General features: G+C 51.6%; 1 protein-coding gene across 1 annotated transcript in view; it reads right to left on the bottom strand.

Annotated features, from left to right (window-relative positions):
- The window catches only part of LOXHD1 (lipoxygenase homology PLAT domains 1), a 165,171-nt gene that overhangs the window by 22,876 nt on the left and 121,509 nt on the right, over positions 1-20,786 (bottom strand). The window contains exons 27-35 of the mRNA XM_058692205.1: positions 20,389-20,505; positions 19,516-19,678; positions 15,720-15,874; positions 11,631-11,840; positions 11,389-11,524; positions 9,285-9,493; positions 8,261-8,446; positions 5,340-5,467; positions 457-574 (exon numbers count right to left, since the gene is read on the bottom strand). Coding sequence (XP_058548188.1) covers positions 457-574; positions 5,340-5,467; positions 8,261-8,446; positions 9,285-9,493; positions 11,389-11,524; positions 11,631-11,840; positions 15,720-15,874; positions 19,516-19,678; positions 20,389-20,505 — 1,422 coding nt within the window. The remainder of the gene's footprint in view (positions 1-456; positions 575-5,339; positions 5,468-8,260; positions 8,447-9,284; positions 9,494-11,388; positions 11,525-11,630; positions 11,841-15,719; positions 15,875-19,515; positions 19,679-20,388; positions 20,506-20,786) is intronic.

Raw genomic sequence — 20,786 nt, 5'->3', positions numbered from 1 at the left:
AGGAACGTTTGCAGAGCGAATGACAGAAGAACGGACGAACCAAACCACTGTCAGCCATAAACACCTGAAGTCTGCCAGACTGTCCTTGGTGTGGGCACCATATTGTTGGTTCAAGGAAAATCTGTTAATGGCAGAACAGGGACGTAGGGGCCTGAGGGGACTCAAAACAGATAGCTTTTGGTGGATGGGAGAGGAGAAGACTGAGTGGGGGAGAGCAGAGCCCAAGATGGAGAAAGAGGCAGCTACCTAATGTGCGATCACAGGGGCAACCGAAAGCTTCCTGACTTCCTGCCTGAAGTGCCCACCATTAAAGCCTCTGCTGCCCCAGTTCCTGCTGGGAGCCTGGCTCGTGTAATAACCCTCTAAAGTGACATCTGCACTTTAACCAGGTCCACTGACAACACAGAAGAGCAGGAAGAAGGGCTGGGCAGAAAGGGTGGAGTGAAGACATTTTACCCTCTCCAGGAACCACTCAGGCCGGCTGCCCAGGCCATCAATTCGGATCCGCATCTTAGTGAATGGAGCGATGTCCAGGATCTCCATGATGAAGGTATCATTCTGCTCCCGCTCAAATCTAGGGGAAGAGAGGAGGGGCATAAAGCGGGGACCTAGCTACCATGAGGGGCTGGGCAGGGGTGAGGAGGGTACAGGAGGCCCTTACTCAGCTCCTATCTCAGCTCCCAGTGACTCCCCAATAGCCTGTCTCTTACACCCCAGATGTGTTCCTGAAAGCCTGGATTAAGTGAGTTTGGCTGACAGCAATGGCCCTGCATCAAGAACTACCAGCTCTGGTTCCTAATCTTATTCTTCTAGCCACCTAGAGCAGTCCAAGCTTCTCTCTGGGACTTGGTTTCCTTATCTGTAGTCTGGGGGAAATGACACGGACCCTGCAATCTCACAAAACTGTCAGGAGGGCCGAGTGAATGTGAAGTCAACTTAAAATGTAAAAGGAATTCCATACCTGCAAAGCTTTAAATGATATTCTATGAGTGACAGGGTTGCCATGAATGGTGGGGCAGGTTATCCACTGCTCAGCTCTAGATGATATATTTCTATACACAATCTGCAAAACTAAAAGTAGTGGCCTTAGATTGGGTAAATAACTATTAAAAGGCAGGCAAACAGAAGGTACATTGCGTTTGTTGCTATTACTGCTTTTCTGGTGAATGACCTCATCATCTGTGAGATGCTCTATCTTGATAATCTTACTCCTCTTCCCACAATGCTGCATGTGTAATGCAACCTTCCATACTGACTGATTGCTTGACTGCTGACTGACTCCAGATGCTGCTGTTGATAAGCCCCTGGGGTAATGCAAGTGGCACTGAAGATATGACGCTGCATGGCAATTATGCTTCCTTGTATACAAGAAGTATTTTTAAAAACAGAGGCCGCCGCCAGTGTGGCTGGGACTGAAAACCAAGAACTACTCCTTGCCTTAAAGGCAGTGGTGGGCCAGAGGCCTAATCCTTTTCTATAACATACTCATGTGCACTTTATGATTATTAGAAGTGAAAACATTCTCCAGAAGTCTGCCCTAAATCCTTCCTGCTCTAATTTAAGCCCTGTCTGTCCGTCTGGTCTGCAGAAGCTAGGAGGAGGTGCTCACTAGTTCCCTCGTCAGGCTCATGTCACATACTAGAAATTCCCTCAAATAATCTTTCAACTAGTTGACTCCTCACCAAGTGTATAATTTTGCAGATCAAAGGAATTTAGAATTCTTGGCTTTATGCTTCTCGTTAATTTACGATTTAGGTACAAATGTATGTTATACATGCCACATTTGTTATGCATATGTGAATGGATGACTGGATACAAATAAATACAACTATATTCTCTGATCAATCTGTGCCAAAGAGGCATGAAGTCATTAATGTATACAGGTCATCGAAGGAGATGTAGCCCCACCCATATATGTTTCAAAATAAAATTCTTTTGAGAATTAAATGTCCCTGGAACTTTTGACTATTCCTTACATGACAGGGTTTTCAGATCCATGCTCTGTGGGTCATGGCCCTTGTGGTAGGCTGACAAATACCCAAGGACGGCCCTTAACGCAGTCCCGAGTGTCTTCGTAAGAGGGAGGCAGAGAGAGATTTGACACATCCGCAGAGGAGGAGATGATGTGAAGATGGGGAGGGAGAGACTGGACAGATGCTGGCCTTGAAGACTGAAGAGATGCGGCCACAAGCCGAAGAAGTCTGGCAGTTTCCGGAAGCTGGAAGAGGCAAGAAAAGGATTCTCCCCCAGAGGCTTTGAAGGGGGTGAGGCTGGGCTTGATTTCTGCCAAATGACACTGATTTCAGATTCCTGGTCTCAGGAAACGTAAGAGAATATGTTCCTGTTGTTTTAAGCCACTAGATTTGCAGTAAATTTTTGTCACAAGCCCAAGAGGCATGGATGGAGCACTTTGGGGCCTAAAGGGGGGCAGATGATCTGCATAGGGGGAGCTCCAAAGAGCGGCGAGTAGCAGGACAACTGCCTTGGTGGTGGTGTCAGTGTCCACGGGTGCTGACGTGCCTGGGGGGGGGTAAAAGGCAAAGCCAACAGTCCCTGGCCCCTCAGATCCCTCCTCAGGATCACTGAGATAAAAGTGAACACAGCACATGCCCCCATGAGATAGAAGGTGGCAACAGGGAGCTGCACCCACCTGCCTGCACCCATATTGCATGAGTATGCTTACAGAGGTTTGAGTGCAGACCAAAGCCAAAGAAACCTCAAACAGATTTTAAATATTTATCATTCTCAAATGCCAGAATCAGTCTGAGTACCTGTTCAAATCTGCCAATGCCCTCTTAAATTGTGACCTCCAAGCTGAAGGTGATGTGTCAGGAGGGGCCACCCAGCAGCGGGCCTGGGACTTTCCAACTGCCTGACCTGGGTGTTCTCGAAGGCAGCCTGCATTCCTTTTCTGTCCCCTGAGACTTGTCTCCAAGCCCAACTGAGAGAAGGACTCAGCCTCACCAATGACTCCTCTGCCCCTGAAGTCCCCAAAGATGGGCTCTTTCCATTCTCAGAGTTTTAAAGCTAACCAGGCAGTGTGAGTTCCAAATGATAAAGATATGGAAGGAAGACTCGAAACTTACAAGCTTACCACCCTGGCCATGGTCACTGGTCAAATAGTTCCTAACTGCCTCCTGAAGTGGCAGCTAGAACCCTAGCATTCCCTTGAGCTCAGCTCCTCCTCTTCTTTGCACTGAGGGCTAGTGAAAGCCATGGGGCCATTCTGTTGGTCAGATCCAACAGAACTCTGAATTCCCTTTATTTCCAGACCAAGGAATCTCCCAGGACATGAGTTCTCTACTAGACCTAGGAATGATTCCTTACAGGCACTTATTTCCCTAAAAAAACCCTCACATACCTTTGTCTAAAAATAGCACCTATGCCCACTGGACATCAATTGACTCTAATTCCACCATTAGAGACTCATTCCTTGGTTTTCACGTTACCTTTTGAGGATGACCCCTCTTTTGGATGCCACATTAATTCACCAGCATCTCAGTGTGAATTAGTTTACCACAACAGCCTCCCCCAAAGTGGCAAGATAAGAAGTTGGGGCTTCAGCTGGGGAGCGGGGTGAGTGCATGGCTATCAACTTTGGCCTCTGGGTATAACAGCATTTGACAACAGGGCAATTGCAGCAGGCAAACCCACATAAGATCTTCTCTGTGTATGCGTGCATGTTTCTCCCTCCTATCTGGTCGCACACCATTTCTTGGAGGAAGCATCTCCTTGCAGCACATGTCACAAGCACAAATGAGTCTTACTATCCAAGTCCCTGAGTCAAGATGTGGACACCCAGAACAAGGCATGGGTCAAACAGAGCCACTTGCAAATGAAATAAAGTTAAATTTGAGCTTGCAAACCAGCGATGGCTCTCATCACAAACAGCAAGTCTTTATTCAGAAAAACAAAATCCTTTAACTAACAAGGTGCCTCAAATCATTTATGATATGGCTATACTTATAATGTGGCTTTTGAGCAACACTTTTGGAGTTTAAGTACTACCAGAAAGGTGTCTATCTCTCCGTCTGAAAAATAAGGTGGGACAGTGACATGGAAAGATTAATTTAAAAAAACAGCAACCATAGGACTTTGAGGTTGGGATGGAAGTTAGGGTCAGAGTATAGAAGTGAGGACTGAAAGAGCATGAACATCCAAACAGACAGCATGTAAGATAGCAGATCTCTGGCCCACAGCTCTGTGGCAACCATCCCAGGCAGCCAGACCACTGCCTACGGTGGTCGAGACTTGTCCATGACTGCCTGCTTGGGCTCTGAGTCTCTCCCCTCTCCCCTCTGCTGCTCAACACATCAGGGGCCAGGGATGGCTTGGCGGACAACAGCTAAACACAGAAAACCATCCCAAACCCAGGACTGAGTCAGGGATTCGATGAAAGGTGCAGACAGTAAGGGCTATGGGAGGTCCACTATCATCATCCTTACCACTCACTTAAGAGGCAATAGAACCTAATGCTTAAGACTAGGGATGGGTGCAGTTCCCAGTGCCACAGTGTACCGGCCATGTGGCCTTCGACAGTGTGGCTTCACCTTGTTGTGCCTCAGTGTCCTCACCTATAAAACGGGGATGATGATAATGGTCCTCATAGAATTGTAGGGAGGGCAAGGTGTGCCAATACATTCAAAGGGCTTAGAAAAACTCATGGCACACAATAAGGCCACAACAGTGTTCGTGCTCTTGCTATGGTTCCCTCAGGTATTAAGCCTTGTGAACTTGGGGATCTTCTCTTCCTGGTTGTACTCCATCTCCAGTGTCTAAGTCAGTGCCTGATGGATACTAGGGGTTCAAGCATTTTTTACTATTTAAAAAATTCGTTTAGCTTTTTATTTTGCAATCATTTTAGATGTGTAGGAAGGTTGCAAAAATAGAACTGAGTTTCTGTGTTCTCTTCACTCAGCTTCCCCTAATCTTAAATCTTACATCACCACCATCCAGTGAATGAAAGCAGGAGATTCACAGGATACAGTGCTATCAACTAATAAATATATAGGCTTTACAATAAACATTTTTAAATGATGGATGAATGGAAGGCAGGAAGGCAGGAAGGCAGGAAGGGACGAATGGATGGACTGTGGGGCTGAGGTGATCAAAGAAGGCTTCCTGGAAGAGGTAGATTTGAGGTGGCCCCTGGAAGAGAAAGGTCCTGAGACAGAAGAGAATGGATGAAGGGCATCCTGGGAGGGAGGAATCATGTGGATAAAGGTGTGGAGGCTGGAAGGCCCTAAGGCATGAGGGGAGAGTGAGGGAGGCAGGGTAGGACTGGAGGCTGGGGGATTGGATGCGTGTAGCAGCAAGGGGCAGAGGCCACCTCTGGATACCTGGCCTTCTTCTTGTCCAGCTGCACTTCCTCCGTGCTGCCATTGATGCCATAGAGGGTCATAAAGATGTTGGAGTCTGTGCCACCGCCAACCACATCACCCGTCCACACTGTCATCTCATAGAGCACCTGCAGGGAGAGGGATGCGGATCCTGACCCTGGGCTTCACCCACCAACCCCACCGGCTTGCCTCATTCTCTCCAGGGCAGGGCAAGCTGCCAGCTCTGAAAAGAATCCCGGCCCTGATCAATTGCCATCACCTGGAGAACAAGAGTCAAGCCTTGTTACTCTATGTCCTCAGCTGTGTCCAGTTTGGTGCTAGAGAGGAGTTCAGTTTCTGACAGAGGACGTGTGTGCACAGAAGCATGACTGAAAGCCCCAGCATTCACCGATCTCTTTGTCAATCAAATCCCAGCTCAAGCTCATGCAGTTGAGCAGCACGTGATGGCGGGACAGCGGCTGCTGGAGCTACCCAGCACGCCGTCTGCATCCCCAGTCTGCCACCTGCCAGCTGTTGAACTTGGGCAGACACTCCAGCCTGGCCAGCCTCTGCTTCCTCCACTGAGAAAAAGGGATAAACGTTTCGCAGAACTGTGAGAGCCGCAGACAGGTAAACCTGGGCCCATGCCCAGCCTTCCGTGTGCTATGGGCCCGGAAGCAGCAATTCTGGGTCCGTCCCTGCTTCCTGTGGGGCCAGCACACATCCTGAGCCTTCATGAGCAGTTACTGTTGAAGGAGCTCTGGCTCCATTCACTTGTGAGGTAGGACAACCACCGATTCCACGATTTGCTCGTCAAGTTGGGATTTTGCCCTTTTGCCTGAGGTTTGCTCCAGAGAGAATGTATTCCTTTTGCGTGTGCTCACTGGAGGGGGAGGGAGCAGCCTTCTCTTTCCTAGACGCTGCCCTCGCTGGGCTCTTCCTCCAAGAAGCAGCCTTGTGGCAAGGGTGGCCACCTTCACCGCCTCTCTGGCATCCTCTGGTCCTGGCTTCTTACTCCATTCCCTCTTGCCAGGTGCCCAAAGACCAGCATAAGCTCGGGAGAAGTTTGCACACATGGCCAGGGAAGTGCCGGGCCAACCCGTCTCCTCTGAACGCGTCTGGCCCTTCCCTTCCCCTTGTGGCCGCCACACTGCAATATCACCTGTGCAGGTGCCTGGTCCCCACTACCCAGACGCCCTCCAACTCAGAGCCCAAGTTATTTGTCACAGTGATCATGCCCCTGATGTTGTGCCTGTTGAGTGCTGGGTGCTTTGCATACAGTACCTAGAATCTTTACCATGATGCTCTAAGGTCAGAAGTGGCATTTGCAGGCCTGGCCCAGAGGACAAGTTTAGCACTTGTTTGCTGAGGACATGATTGAAGAGCCTCTTGCGTTACCAGGAAAATCCTCTCAGACCTTAACAGGGGCATCGTGGTGGCAGGGGGAGCTATTGGGAATGAAGGCAGGAGCCTGGCACTTTTTGCTTTTAGTCAGACAGGCATGAAAAATAGATCAAAATGAGTTCTTTGGCGACTGTATGGAGACTGGCCCCTTAAGGCTGGTCCCTCTGGACTCTTGTGTTCTCTGGGCCCACTTCTTTCTCCTTTACACAGACACATCTCTTTTTAGGTAAGAGGTTGTTTCCAGAAAGAGACACAGAAACAGGGCTTTTATAATTCTGGTCCGATATCTCCTGGGGAAATGGCCAGTCCAAAGAACCCTGTGGTGCTTTGCAAAGTGATAAATCTGTGTTCTTTTGTCACATGAATAATAGGGGCGTGGGTCTACATTTCCACAGACTAAAGGGCTCAGGGGGAGACGCGGCTGCACTGAGTGGGGTGTGCATGTGTGTGCCGGGGGGGGGGCAGCACACACACACAGACACACTCACACCCACGCGCATGCTGGGAACTGGGTCAGGATGGAGGTCCCTGGATGAACTGTGTGCTCACCCACACCATCCGTCTGCCCACAGATGGAGGTGTCTGGGGAAGGGAGGGGAGGATATCTGTGCTGTAGAAGGTTCTGCTTTCTGGCTCTCAAGCAGGCGAGGGGCAGGCATCCACCCTCCTGCCTGTCCAGGTTTTCAAAGCCCCAAACTCAGCCCTTCCTTCTGTTTCCATATAGAAATAAGCAGGGCACCCTCAGGTCTAGGGTGATTTCTTATCTTTGTGGGACACCTTCTGACCTAAATCTAGTAGCTCGTTGGTTTGGATTTGGGAACAGAGATGAGGGCTGGAGCTTCCTGTTGATGCCACAGCTTTTTGGGGAGAAGGAGAAGCCTGTACGGGCATGTGAACCGAGCCCTCTGAGCCACCAACGGGCCACGTATCCTTGGGCACCAGCACTCAGGCACCCTGACTCTTGCCCAGCACCGACTTGTGAGTTTACACAACTTGTTCTGGTCATTTGGCCACTTAGAGGTGGGGCCTGGACAGGAGCTCAGAGCTCCTGCCTTCCAGCCTTGTCCACTTCAAGAGGGTCCCGTGCAAACAGCTCTAACTGCACTGCAAGGATCCCGAAGTGCACAGCATCCCAGATGCTATCTTTTCCCACCCCTGCCTTTGGGTGTTGAGGGAGCCTTCAGAAAAAAATGACCCCGCACATCTACGCAGAGCTTGCGAAGTTCTTTGTGGACTATTCGTGATCTCATTCATGCTCATCGAGGTCTCACGTGGAACAAGATGGGAAGTGTTACTTCCATGTACTGTATGAGAAAACCAAGGCCCAGAGAGGCCAGACGTCTTGCCCAAGGTAACCCAGCAGCAGACCCAAAGAGACCTGAGCAAAGCGAATGTGGCTAGTATACCAGGCTGCAGCCCCTGCCGGTGCCCCAGCAACGAGTCTCCTTCTTCCCTCACTTCTGTCTCCACTTCTGCTCTCCGACCCCAACATGCACTGCCCTTGCCACGCAATATGCACACGCAGGTCCCCCTTATACCTTCACCCCAATGTTCACCACCACGGCATCCAGGAGGTCGAAGACACGGGAGGTGACACCGTCGCCTCGGTCCTTGGCAAGCCAGCAGTTGCACCGCAATGTGTACTTGGTGCCCTGGGTGGGCACGGCCAAACACAGCTCCTCCACCAGCCAGCAGCTCTCCGGGGAGGCCCCGTCATGGCCCAGCTGGGAGGGGAGAGGCCAGGGCCATGAGGGTCTGGGAAGGAAGCCCTCGCCACTCAGCATCCCCTTCCCCATTCTGCACCCTCCTTCCTCGGTGCTTCCTCCCAATGTGCTCTGCACGCACTGACCCAGGTCTTTCCCACGAAGGTGAAGAATTTGCAGATAAAATAAAGGCCCCTCATCAGACGATTCTGAGTTAATCCAAGATTATTCTGGGTGAGCCTGACCTAGTCAGGCAAGCCCTTTAGAAAAGGGTCCCGATGTCAGAGATGGGAGAAGTTAGAGAGATCTGAAGCAGAAGAGATTGTGTCTTGTTGGCCTTGAAAACATAAACTGCCATGTTTTGGAGAAGGTCATGTGGCAGGGACACACACGGCCTCTGGGAACTGGCGGCCTCGGTCCTACAGCTGCAAGGAAGTGGATTCCACCAATGACCTTGGAAGAGGACCCCGAGCCTCAGACGAGACCACGGCCCCAGCAGCAACTTGATTCAAGCCCAATGAGATGTTGGAAAGAGGCCCAGCTAACTTGCATGTGGACTCCTGGCCTGGGAAACGGGGAAATAATACATCTGCGTGTTCTTTTGCTAAGTTCACGGTAATTTGTTACCCGGCAGTAGAAAACTAATACATCAGGCTTCCCCACTGGGTGGGTGGAAAAAGACCTGGCTGGGTGGGCTGGGTGGTGACTCATTCCAGGTCACCCAGCCAGCTGATGGCAGAGGCCAGGGGACCTTCCCCCAGGTTGCTCGGCCTGCCCTCCACACTCCCTCCCACTATGTACTGGTTGGCTCCTTCCTTCCCTCGGGATGGGCGCCATCCCAGGACCCCGGGACCAGCACCTCTATTTTCTTGATGACGCCCACATCCAAGCCGGCAACATAGAACTCCTCCACGGAGCCACAGCTGAAGCCCTTCTTCCCCCGGGGGAAGTCCAGCCAGATGCGGTTACTGCGTTCATCATCCTCCCCGATGAGGAGGACAAAGGCCCGGCTGTCAGTGGCTGCGTCCTTGTGTTTCCCGGTGGTGACTGACACGTAGTATGGAATCACTGCAAGAGATCAGGGGGCCCAGCCTCAAAATGGGCCAGGGGGGCTCGGGGTGGGCTCACAGATTTGGAAATGACTTTTGGAGAGCAAAGTGCACCAGAGCTTTCTAGACTGGTGAATTATCTATGATGAGCATCTACTCTCCAGGGGATGAGAGATCGGTATCTCCCAAGCGGAGATCATCCTAAAAGAGCATCCTTGACACTTCTAGAAAGCCCCGTTGACCAATTATCTCAGTTGTGCCCAGCACTCCCTTGTGAAGTAGGGTAAGAAAATAACCTTTCACCAGGTACAGGGGTTAGATGCCTGAAAAGCTTACTGCAGTCAGCGAAAATAAGGTTGTTAAAAACAAGGCCTCACAGAAAGTAGGAATTTGGGAAAGAAAAGTAAAATAGCATTATATGTGTAGCACGGTAAATGAAAGTTCTAGAAGGCATCCCCATTTCCAAAACAGACTAGATTAATCCGCAAGAAAACTTGCTCAGGTAGTGCAGCATAGCCCAATGAGTACCCATTCTCCTTGCAGCTAGGGGTGGTCATAAAATGTAACCAGATATTGTTGGGTGGTTTTCTGGGGGAACTTTCTGACTCAGCTGGGAGGAGCACCCTTTTACCCCTTATCCTTGCATTCATTCTGCTTGGAATGTGGGTGTGATGGCTGGAACTCCAGCAGTCATCTTGGAACCATGGGCAGTCTTTAGGAAGGAAGTCACTGACTTTATTGGAACTGCTGTGCCTGTCTCGTTGCCTATATGTGAACTTTTATGTGTGAAAAAAGGAAAATCCCTCATTTGTTTAAGCCACTATCTTGTCTATGTCACTTGCAGTTACTAACTGATACAAGTTGGAAACCCTTCTCTGGGAATATCTTGAGAGACAATGCTCTGGTATAGGTTAGAGGTTATATGGTTACAGGTTATGTAATTTGTATCTCTTTGAAAGTTTCCAAACTAGACCTTCTTGGCTGGAATTACCAGTACTGTTTTCTGCACCTGCCAGTGGCCTTATTTCACCTTTATAGGAGGATCCCCTTGGCCTTTCACAGTTTATCAGAGTGCTTAATTCAGGAGAAATACTTCTTGTGGGTCCTGTCATTTATTCACATAGTGAGAAGGTAGAATAGAAAATGATTGATGCACTCCGGCCAGCCCCAGAGACCCCCCCCCCTGCCCCCACCACCACACACACACATTGTCTCCTGGGGAGGAATATAGTGGTTGTCATGCTCTATACTTAAGAGAGCTGAACAGATAGGCAGTGCCTTTAAATGTCCAATAGACAAACGCAGAACTACTTTTTCTCAAAACTCTGGTTGGAACAAGGGGCTTGTCAGGGCATTACAGCATCACTTTATGGAGGAGGGGAAAACTGAGGCCAAAAGAGTGACTGTCCAAGGTCACATATATTATTGTCTAAACCAGAAATGGAACTTAAATCCCCCTAAAGCCATCTTAGAAATTCTTCCTCTGTCTGACCACATCACACTGTGCCTTAAGTCTACACGGCTGAAGTCCTCTGTGTGATGCTCTCCTGACATGCAAAGTGTTCCGACTGCTGCTGTGTGGGTCTGGTGAGAACTGTCCCAGGCCCACAGTGCTGAATCTACATCCTGAGACTCTGGGGGAGGGCAGAGTTCACGGTGATAGCCTCCTGGTAGTGGGTCAGTGGATTAAGGGTATCATCACCCTGACTACTCCTAGCCTTCGTTTCTCCATCGGCAACAGGGCTGATGGCTGCCCCCGGAGGGCTGTTGTGGGGATGGAAAACTCAGTGTGAATTACAAAGCGTTAGGTAGAAGTCACATGACAGTGGGGCTAATGCATGGCCTGTCCAAGAAGAGCTTGAACACATGTCCCGGTGCCTGCCTCCCCTCTGCTGAGTCCCCAGCTTGGCCTACCTGGGCCCTCCTGCACGTAGTCAGCCATGGGCCCCGTCACTGTGGCAATGTCGATGTCGGCCATCTTGGAGCTCAGGGCGATCTCCCAGAAGTCAGCCGGGCTGCTACAGTTGCTGCTTCGGTCCCCAGTGTACTCCTGCCCAGGAGCATGACCCGGTCCCCATTACGGCTCTGGCCCCTTCTGCCACAGTACGAGGTACGGCTGAGCCAAGTCCCCCCACCCCACACCGCCTTTCCCACACCTTCTCATAAAAGAGCCTCTCGAGCCTCCCATCTTCCTTCTTCAGGGACAGCCAGCGCCCGCACAGGAACAGGAACTCGTCCTCATTGGTGTCATTCCAGATCTCCACCTTCTCCACATACCAGTCTGCGCACCACTTGGTGTTGTCATGGCGGAGCTTGATCTTGTAGATGACACCCAGGTCAGCGGCCTCGATGATGAAGGTGTCGGCCTGCGGAGTCCAGGTGTGGGGACTTGGGTGGGGGTGTGCCCCACCTGCACCCACTCCAACCCCGACCATCCAGTACCTTCCATACCCCTCAGTTGTGGGGCTGAACAGACCTTCCTAGATGGAAACCCTCCAGGCCCAAGTCTCTACCACTGAGCGTTTGGTATTCTGAGGCCTCCCTCACTTCCACAGCGGCCCTGTTTTGCAGTCCTGTTCCTCCTGTGATAAGCCTTGTGGATGCTTGGAGGATGGAACGCAGGCAGGAGTGGGCTAGACGAGGGTGCTCAGCCTGGCCCTGGTACCTGGATGTCCTCGCTTATGTTGAGTATCAGCACGAGTTCAGGTGGGAGGCAGGAGGGAGTAACGGGGAGGGGCTCGAAACGCCCAGGGGGAAGCTGGGAGGCAGTCAGAGTTGCTGCTGGACCAGGCCCAGAAGAGAGACAGAGCTGGGGGAGGTCAGGCTGAGGGCTCAGGGACAGCAGCTGTGGTGCAGGTGGTTTTATGTGGGGTGTGATGTAAGGCCCTCTGGGTCCGATTACCCCTTCCATAAAGTGTCCTTACACTCCTGGGCGCTTGGACACTTTGGGGGTTGCTCAGTGAGATGTGGAGATCCAGGCCGTGAGTGAGGTATGGTCAAAAACACAGGCTGAATGTGGCTGGCAGGACCGTGAAGCAGGGCAGGAGAGGCCGGTGACCCTGAGCTACAGTGTTTCTCTTCCAGAAGGTGGAAGATGTGCTGAGTCACTGCTGAGTGCTGGGAACCCAGAGATAAATCCGATAGGCAGCGTCTGCCCCTCCTTGGGACCTCACGGCCCAGAGAGGGAGAGGGCCAGGTGGATAATCACAGCCCATGGGTGAGGAGCAGCCACCTGCCTGGGGGCTAGAGGCAGGGCTGGGAAGACTCTCCAGGAGGTGGCATTAAGCTAAGGGTGGGGGCCGGGCCTTTCTGGCACCACAGCAGGTGACTGCAGGCAGAGGAAACTGCAGGTGGGCAGTGCGCGGCTGACCCTGCAGGCTGCAGGGCTCTGCTACCTGGCTGAGATCACCGGAGCAAAAACAGGCACAGCCTATGACACAGCGATTCCACCTCTTTCCTTCTGTCCTCAGGAGGGGACAACTTTATGTGTGCACAAGGATGCTTATTGCAGGGTAATTTTTACAGTGGAAAACTGGGAGCCATCTGGTGTCCAGTGCTTGGGGAACGGCTAAATAACCATGGTGATATTGTGTGCAGAATGTCACATGTGTGGTGGTTCCGAAGAATGAGCCAGCTTCATCTACACTCGAATATCCTGACATAGGGAGATTGCACGCCAAAGGCAGGCTGAAGAAGCATTCGTATAGGAATGATGTCATATATATATATATATATATATATATATATATATATATATATATGGATTTTCTATGGGCACACGTACATGGATGCAGAGAAGATGCCCAGAAAGGTCTGGAAACAGGAGAGAGCGTGGGGTATTCTGCTGTGGGCACTCCATACAGGCTGGCTGGTGGGCCATGAAAGGTTGTGAATCCTACAAAGGGCCCAGGCCAGATCTGGGGATCAGCAGAGAGCCCTTGGCCGGCTGGGTGACTGTCACCTTTGGCTAGGTGACATGAGGAGGTGTGGCAGGCAGCCAGGGTGGTTCAGGAAGCCAGGTAAGCTGAGAAAGGGCTAAGGAGCTGACAGGGCTGGTCTGGGAGCCGTGTGCAAGGGAGACTCTCCAAGACCTGGCTTTGGACTAGATGTGGGTGGGGGGATGCTGAGCGGGGGAGGGTGTCAAGGGGGACTTCTATATTCTGGAGGAGATAATTAGAGAAATGGAAGCTGCTAGATGCTCAGCAGTGAACTTAAAGTCACGTAAATCATCCGTGACTAAGCCAGAAGTAGCTCCAGGTCCCCTGATAGGACATCATAACTGGTGGGAAGGAAAGGGAAGAGGTGGTGTAGAATGGGACAAAGGTTTTTCTCGTGACACAACAATTGCCTAGAGAGAAAAAAATCTGACTCTGAATCCAGGTGGAATGGATTGCATCACCTTCATTTATAAGTTCATTCATTTATGAGTATGTATGGTGCCTCTTCTGTGCCCGGCTCCGTGGGTGTGGCCACAAACCAACATCTACCTGTCAGCTCTGCACATTGCTGTCTTACGGTACAATCACCAGATGCTGGCTCCGGGCATCAGCGAAGGCAGCCGAAGGTGAGCTCCCCAATCCTCAGCACTGATGAAGAGCTAGGCACCTCAGAGTTTCTAACTCAGTGAACCTACTTTACGGTGGAAGAAATTGAGGCACAGAGATGCGAAGAAACTTGCCAAAGACCACAGGGCTAGTCAGTGTCAGAGCCAGGATGTGAACGTGGGTGATCTGGCCCCAGCCACAGGGCTGACTGCTGAATGGCACTGCCACATTCCACAATAGCATAGGTGACAGAGCTTGTCCCCAGTATAGAGTCCGGGACATCGCGTGAGCCACTTAAGTGTACCTCTCTGTATTCCATTTTTCCCCAAAATGGATAGGCCTCCTATTAGCTACCTTACCGGTGCAGCAAACCATTATATCTCGTGTGTGTGTGTGTGTGTGTGTGTGTGTGTGTGTGAAATTATTTCTCCCTGATACAAAGTGTTCTTACATCTCTTGTCCTGTTTTTCAGCCCAGGGGTCTAAGTAGCTATCATACTGCTACTCCCACTTCCAAAGCAGTAAACCAAAGCTAAAAGTCAATGGTTCCTATCCGGATGATGGAACAAATGGATGGGAGCACCAGGGCCTGACTTCCCCGGGACCTTGAGGCCAAGGCTGGACTCCTTCCAGATGGCGGGGCCCATGGGGTCACCAGATGGCCGCAGACCCGCTTAGACGACACCTGCTATCCTTGCTCCAGAGCTCATTTCCTCCTCACAAGTAGGAAATGTTTCAGTGCCAAGGATCATGCCTGGCTGAGAGTCAGGCTTAAACAGACCCCTACTAAACACCCACTGCTCAGTACAGGAAACCCCTGCATGTGCATAGCCAAAGGCAAGACCACAGATGGGGTTACCTTGCTCTGATCACCTTGCAGCTACAGCCTGGTCTGTGGGGAGTTCTGGCAGATTTAGGTGAATGGAATGAAGGCAAAGAGGCTGAGGCTGTGTGAAGGGGATAAGGCAGAAAGGGCCTGGGAGAGAGCAGAGCTACCGTGGGGAGAGGAGGGAAGTCGAGGGGCTGAGAAGAGAAACTGGGACAGAGGTCTTCCTTTCCCTAAAACCCCAGGAGGTCAGAGCCCTCTGCCTAATAGAGCACTTTCTTGGCACTTCCATAGATAGTTCAGGTCAAAGCGGACCTTAGCTGGGGGAGCGGGGTACTTGTCTGCTCCTCTAATCCCTCCGTGGCTCCCATGGGCCTCAGTTCTGCCCAGAGCTCTGCACAACACAGCTTAGCTGATTCACATCGGGCTCCTCATTTTACAGATGGAGAAACCAAGTCCACACAGGTTCAGCCAGATAAGGAGCTGACAGGAGAGGCAGGCCTCCAGCCCCCGCCACTCTGATGTTCACCCCCATGCTCATCATCCGCCCATAGTGCGCTGGATTTTCTGATGATGACCAGCATCCCCCCCCACCCCGTCCCGCCCCAGTACAGCCAACTCAAACAGGTTTCTCACTTGCCCAAACCCTACCCTCCGGTCTACTTCCACCCCAGATGCAGGGCCCAGGGCCCATGCACAGGCTCAGAGAGGGGACCAGCTGCTCTGCAGGGAGAAGCGCAAGGCCAACCGCCCACGTGAGGGAGCTTGACACCCCACAAGGTTCGCAGACAGCTTCAGGGACCAAGAGCTGGCCCCCAGACACCTGGAGCCCGGAAGGGAAGGGGAGGGGGTAAAAACTCTGTGTGCCCCGCATACCGTTCCTTTCTCGAACTTGTTGGTGCGGTTCTCTGACTTGCCAAGGTACCGCTCCCCGGTGTCCCCCAGATCTCCATAGATGGTGATGTAGACCTTAGCGTCCGTCCCTGCCCCAGGAACATTTCCTGTAAAGATCTGCACCGAGTACAGCACAACTGGGCGTGCAGTCGGACAGACAGACAGACAGACAGACAAAGGGAAGAAAAGAGTGGCATTGGCTTTAGGATTAAAGGAACTAGATTTGTAGGAGGTATTAAGCTCCTGGCCCACATCTCGAGGAGGCGTTAGTGTCTTCCTTTTATTTGGTCAATTATGGACATTCTGCTACAAATCTGCAGATTCACCAGTGGGAAGTTTGCCCATCTGATCTGGACACAGGTGGCCCCTAAGACCCAGAGGACGGAGGTTCCTCCCCGTAGCCCTCAAGCCATCCACCCATCCAGCTGTCTGTGCTTCCAGCGGGGGAAGATGCCAGAGACTGCCTGACGTGTGTGCATGCTGTGGCCACTAAATCTACCTTCCCTGACACACAGACAACAATATGCCTGCCCAGGGCCCCTGGGTGGCTCAGTTGGTTGAGCATCTGACTCTTGATCTCGGATCAGGTCATGATCTCACGGTTGGTGAGTTCAAGCCCTGAGTTGGGTTCTGTGCTGACAGCACAGAGTCTGCTTGGGATTCTCTCTCTCTCTCTCTCTCTCTCTCTCTCTCTGCCCCTCCCCTGCTCTTGTTCTTTCTCTCTCAAAATAAATATAAATTAAAAAAATAATATGCCGTCCTACTTGAGGGTGACTAGTATCCATGCCAGTTCCTTCTAAGTGGTTTTTAGAAAAAAAAATCAAATGTTTTTGAAAGTATAGCTTCCCCATAGTGTCATTTCCTGATTTTTAAAAAATATTTATTTACTTGAGCTGAAATCAAGAGTCAGACACTTAACCAACTGAGCCACCCAGCTGCCCCATTTCTTTATTTTCCTTTATTCTCCAACTCCCTGCCATCCAGCACCTGCCCCAGTGACTGACACCCTCTTCTTCAGCCCCCATGGCCCATGGGAAGGGCTGGATAAATACTGGTGCCACAGTTATTAAAAGTTATTCATGAAAATAAAAACAAATGCTGTCTTGTCTTTGTTTTGCTGCTGCGGGCTCCTCGAGGAAGAATAAAGTATCTCTTTTTCCAACTTCCACCCCTAGGGGAAAATGCAGCTAAGAATTCTCTGTCCCCTCTCCGTATTCCTCTGTCCTAAAAGCTTTGGAGTTTCAGGCCAAGGAAGAGGGGACTTAGCCAGATTATCCCCAAGGGGAGGGATGGAGATTGTGGCTTTGAGGTGAAGGGCGGGAGTGGCCAGCCTGGAGGAAGGTTGGTTTCCCTAGCCTGCGTGGCGGTGAGGGTTCGGGAGTCCGCTTGGGTGGCGGGAACCCCTCATCTGCACACAGAGTCCCCGCAGGGGGAAGGCTGAGGTGGTTATCTGGGAAGTTGAAGCAAGGAGGCCTCATGGCCAGAGAGAGGGTCTCATGATGAAGCTGAAGTGTTTCTGGCCACACAGAGAAATGCCGACCCGCGTGTCTGCGGGGAACCAGCAGCAACCGTCACCATGTGTTGGGAGGACATAGGTGTCGCAGGTACCCACCCTGGACTAAGGGCCAGGCCCCTCCTGTGAGGCTCAGGATTCTTATGAAGCCGAAAAAGAGGGATCCCCCGCTCCCTGCAGTGACTGAGATGGACTTTCTCACCAACCCCTGCAAAGCGGGCTCAGACCACATTTAATTAAATCAAAAAAAGGAAGATGATGTGAGTTACTCATACCCATGGTTATGGAACACGTTCACGCCCACAGAGTGGTTCCTATTATTTTCCTCTTTTTCCCTTGGACTCCACAGCATCATTCTCTCCTGCTCTCCATCTGCCTCTCTGGTCGCTCCTTCTGGAGCGGCTTTCCGGGTTCCTAATCTTCTTCCCGCCCCCCAGATGCCTGGTTCTGTCCGCTTCCCTCAGCTCCCTTCCTGCATGCTTTGGGTATTGACCTCTCTGAGCTCCCCGAGCCTGTGTCTCCAACCCAGTTCCCTCCTGTGCCCTGGATCCACAGCCTTGTCACCTGGGGGACACGTCCGCCTTGACTAGATGTCACAAACTCACATGCAAACCTGAGCTCAGCCCCCTCCCACAAGCCCCTTCTCCAAACCTTTTCCCCAGCCACCCTCCCTGCCCAGTGCTCTGCTCTGCCGACCTCTGACCTCCGAGGTGCCCCGTGAGCACAGCTCCCCAGAGCCTGCCCCCTCAGCCAGGGCAGGAACCAGAACCAGGCCCACTGCCCTCAGGCCCTACCTCGCTCAGCTCAGCACGGCATCTGTCAAGCATTTCATGTGCTGCATTAATAAATAAAACCTTCTCTTTGGTGTTTGAGAGTCAACATTACCCAAGTCTGTCTGGCTGACACTGACATGAGGTGACATTAGGAATCCTGTCACAGTTTAGACACAATTGACTGTCCTCCCCTTCATGTTTTCTCCGCCTTCACTTCCCAGCCGTGCATTCAGCCCTGCTCCTCACTGAGGTAGGACCTTTGCTAGGAGCCCTTGTCCCAGAGTGGGGTGCTGTGTCACCAGGGGCTGTGGATGGATGGCCCTCCTTCTCCCCCTCCTGCACCCCCACTGCTCTTTCCAGTCCTTGGGGAATGGAACACTGGTTCCGCTTCTGGGCGCTGAGCAATGCAGTTGTGCAGTCAAACCCAGCTATTTCTGGATCCTCCTCCCTCCTTTGTCCCACCCAAGCCACACGGCTCTTGGTGGAAAGATGTTTCCCTAGAAACATCGCCAGGCACCGAGTGGGTTTGTGGCATGTTATTAATACAGAACAGCCCAAGTGTGCCGCTGGGACAGCTTTCCAGGGCATCCTCTGGGACCCAAGTAGAAGAGGGAATTTTCCTCCAGATTTAACAGCAAAGGGATTTGGGTAGGGAAAGGCACATTACGGAGGCAACACTTGTTTTTATCTCTAACCGAGTGGCAACTGAGATCAAAGGAAATGTTAGAGCTATAGCTGGTTTACATCCCCCTGGTTCCATATGGGGCCGGGAATCTTGGATTTTAGTCCAGTTTTTTCCAGAAGGAATGCAAGGCAACATATATGAGCCGAGTCTCCAAGCCTTCGGGGCATCTCTGATCCGTGCAGACCGCCCCCATGGGGAGCCTGTGGTATTTTGCACCTCGCCAGTGGTAGAAAGCTTGTTTCTGGCAAGGAAATTTGATCTTTGATACAGCTAAAGCTTATTTAGGGCTGACTGAATAACCTGGGGATTGACAGGACAATGGCATTGCTGCTCAAAAAAGAGGTGTGACTATCCCTGTCGTCCAGGAGGAATGCGTGCCTGTGTAAGGGCGTGCCCACGCACTCGCATGCACACACAAATACATGCAGTCCAGGATGCTTCTTGAATCATACGCATCCTGTGAGAGCAGAGAGGACCAAGCCTTGCAGAGGAGTAGTGAATAAACGGAGGGAGGCCACAAGGATCAGGAGAATCCAGGCACAGAGCACACATGGGATGCAGTGTCACCATCAGGCCACGGAAAGACGTGCAGTGACACAGCCGGGACCCTGAAGAAGAGCCTGCCATTTATCAGCTGTGTGAACCTGGGCAGGTTAGGCCCAACCTCTGTGGGCCCCAGGTGCCCTCTCTACGGAGTGGAGATAATAACAGACCCTGCCTCCTGGGGTGCAAAGGCTCGGCCTGGCACGGGGCGGGTGCCCTACAAGGAAGGGCTGCTGCTGACCCTGAGGAGGGCACCACACTTACTGTCTAGAGGTTCCTCCACTTCCTTGTAGACTTGCCTCAAGGACCCATCTCTCATGTATTTCTCAGTGAAGATATCATAAGGAACCAGTTCTCGAATGGTCTTCTTGTCATCCTCTGACGTGGCAAGCCATCGGTCACAAGGGAAAGTCAAGGTCTCTGTGCCCTGGGGTGAGGAGGCAAGAGGAAAATTAGCCCTTTGTGTGGAACCTTCTGACTTCAGTGATTCATCAGCATGTCAACACTCATGGGGACCAATGACAAGGGTCATAGAGCCCCACAGATAATGCAAAAGCCACCAAGGGAGGCCAGTATATCCAGTCTTATCCAAAGACTTCAACAACCACATCGGGGGTTGGCTCTTGAAGGTGGGGTTCCCAGGGTAACTTAAAAATAGGCATCAGAACCTCATCTCACAGACTCAGATTCAGTGGGTAAAGGGAGGGGCTCTGCATTTTTAAATTGCTCTCAGGTCACTCAACCACAGCCACAATTGAAACCTGCCTTCCACGTTTAGAATTGTGTGGCTTCAGGATGTTTGCCAAGTTGTTCTGGTGAGTTTTTTTCTGAGTTGACTTTGAGCAGCGGGAAGGGCATACTCGGTCACTCACATACTGAGGGTCACTCAGTAATGTGGCCCTGGGGGTGGGGCACAGAGACGGGGCTACCCAGATGCTCCTCCTTGACCCTTAAACCGGGTTCTAAAAGGTTCTGCCCTGGACCTGAGCTGGTTCCTGTACTCTGAGTGAAGTGGGTGAACTGTCCTCAGATTTTACCTCAACTTAATAAGCCTGCAGGTTCTTATCAGGAATCCGCCTTGAATCTCCTCTGCAAAGGGGCAAGAGAAACAGCAGGACAGATCGGTCAGAAACTCACATCTTTATCGGGGAGGAGCCTGCGGATGTCCACGTGGGAGCAGTGCCACCCCGGATTTATGCCTGTGTTGTCATGGCCGATCCGAATTTTCTCAATGATTTCCCCTACATCTTCTAACTGTGGAAAGGAGAAAATACACCAGATGGTAGTAGAAAAGTTCAGGAAAGTAAAACTCAGCAACATACTGTCTGCCCAGGACATCCACTCTTGAGTCCCTTTGAACTTCCAGGGGCCGCTTTCTCCCAGTGTGCCCCCACTGTCCAGCCAAACCCGCCCCCACTCTCCTCTCCACATGCCATGCTCATGCTTCCCTTCCTCTCTCCCCACTTAAAATCAGCCTAGATTCCAGAACGCAGTTCCATCAACCTCTGGGAGGCTGTTCTCCTTTTCATGGTGGA

Source organism: Neofelis nebulosa, chromosome 11 (genome assembly GCF_028018385.1).
Source record: "Neofelis nebulosa isolate mNeoNeb1 chromosome 11, mNeoNeb1.pri, whole genome shotgun sequence".
Classification (NCBI taxonomy): Eukaryota; Metazoa; Chordata; class Mammalia; order Carnivora; family Felidae; genus Neofelis; species Neofelis nebulosa.
This window is presented reverse-complemented; position numbering and strand designations above follow the sequence as displayed.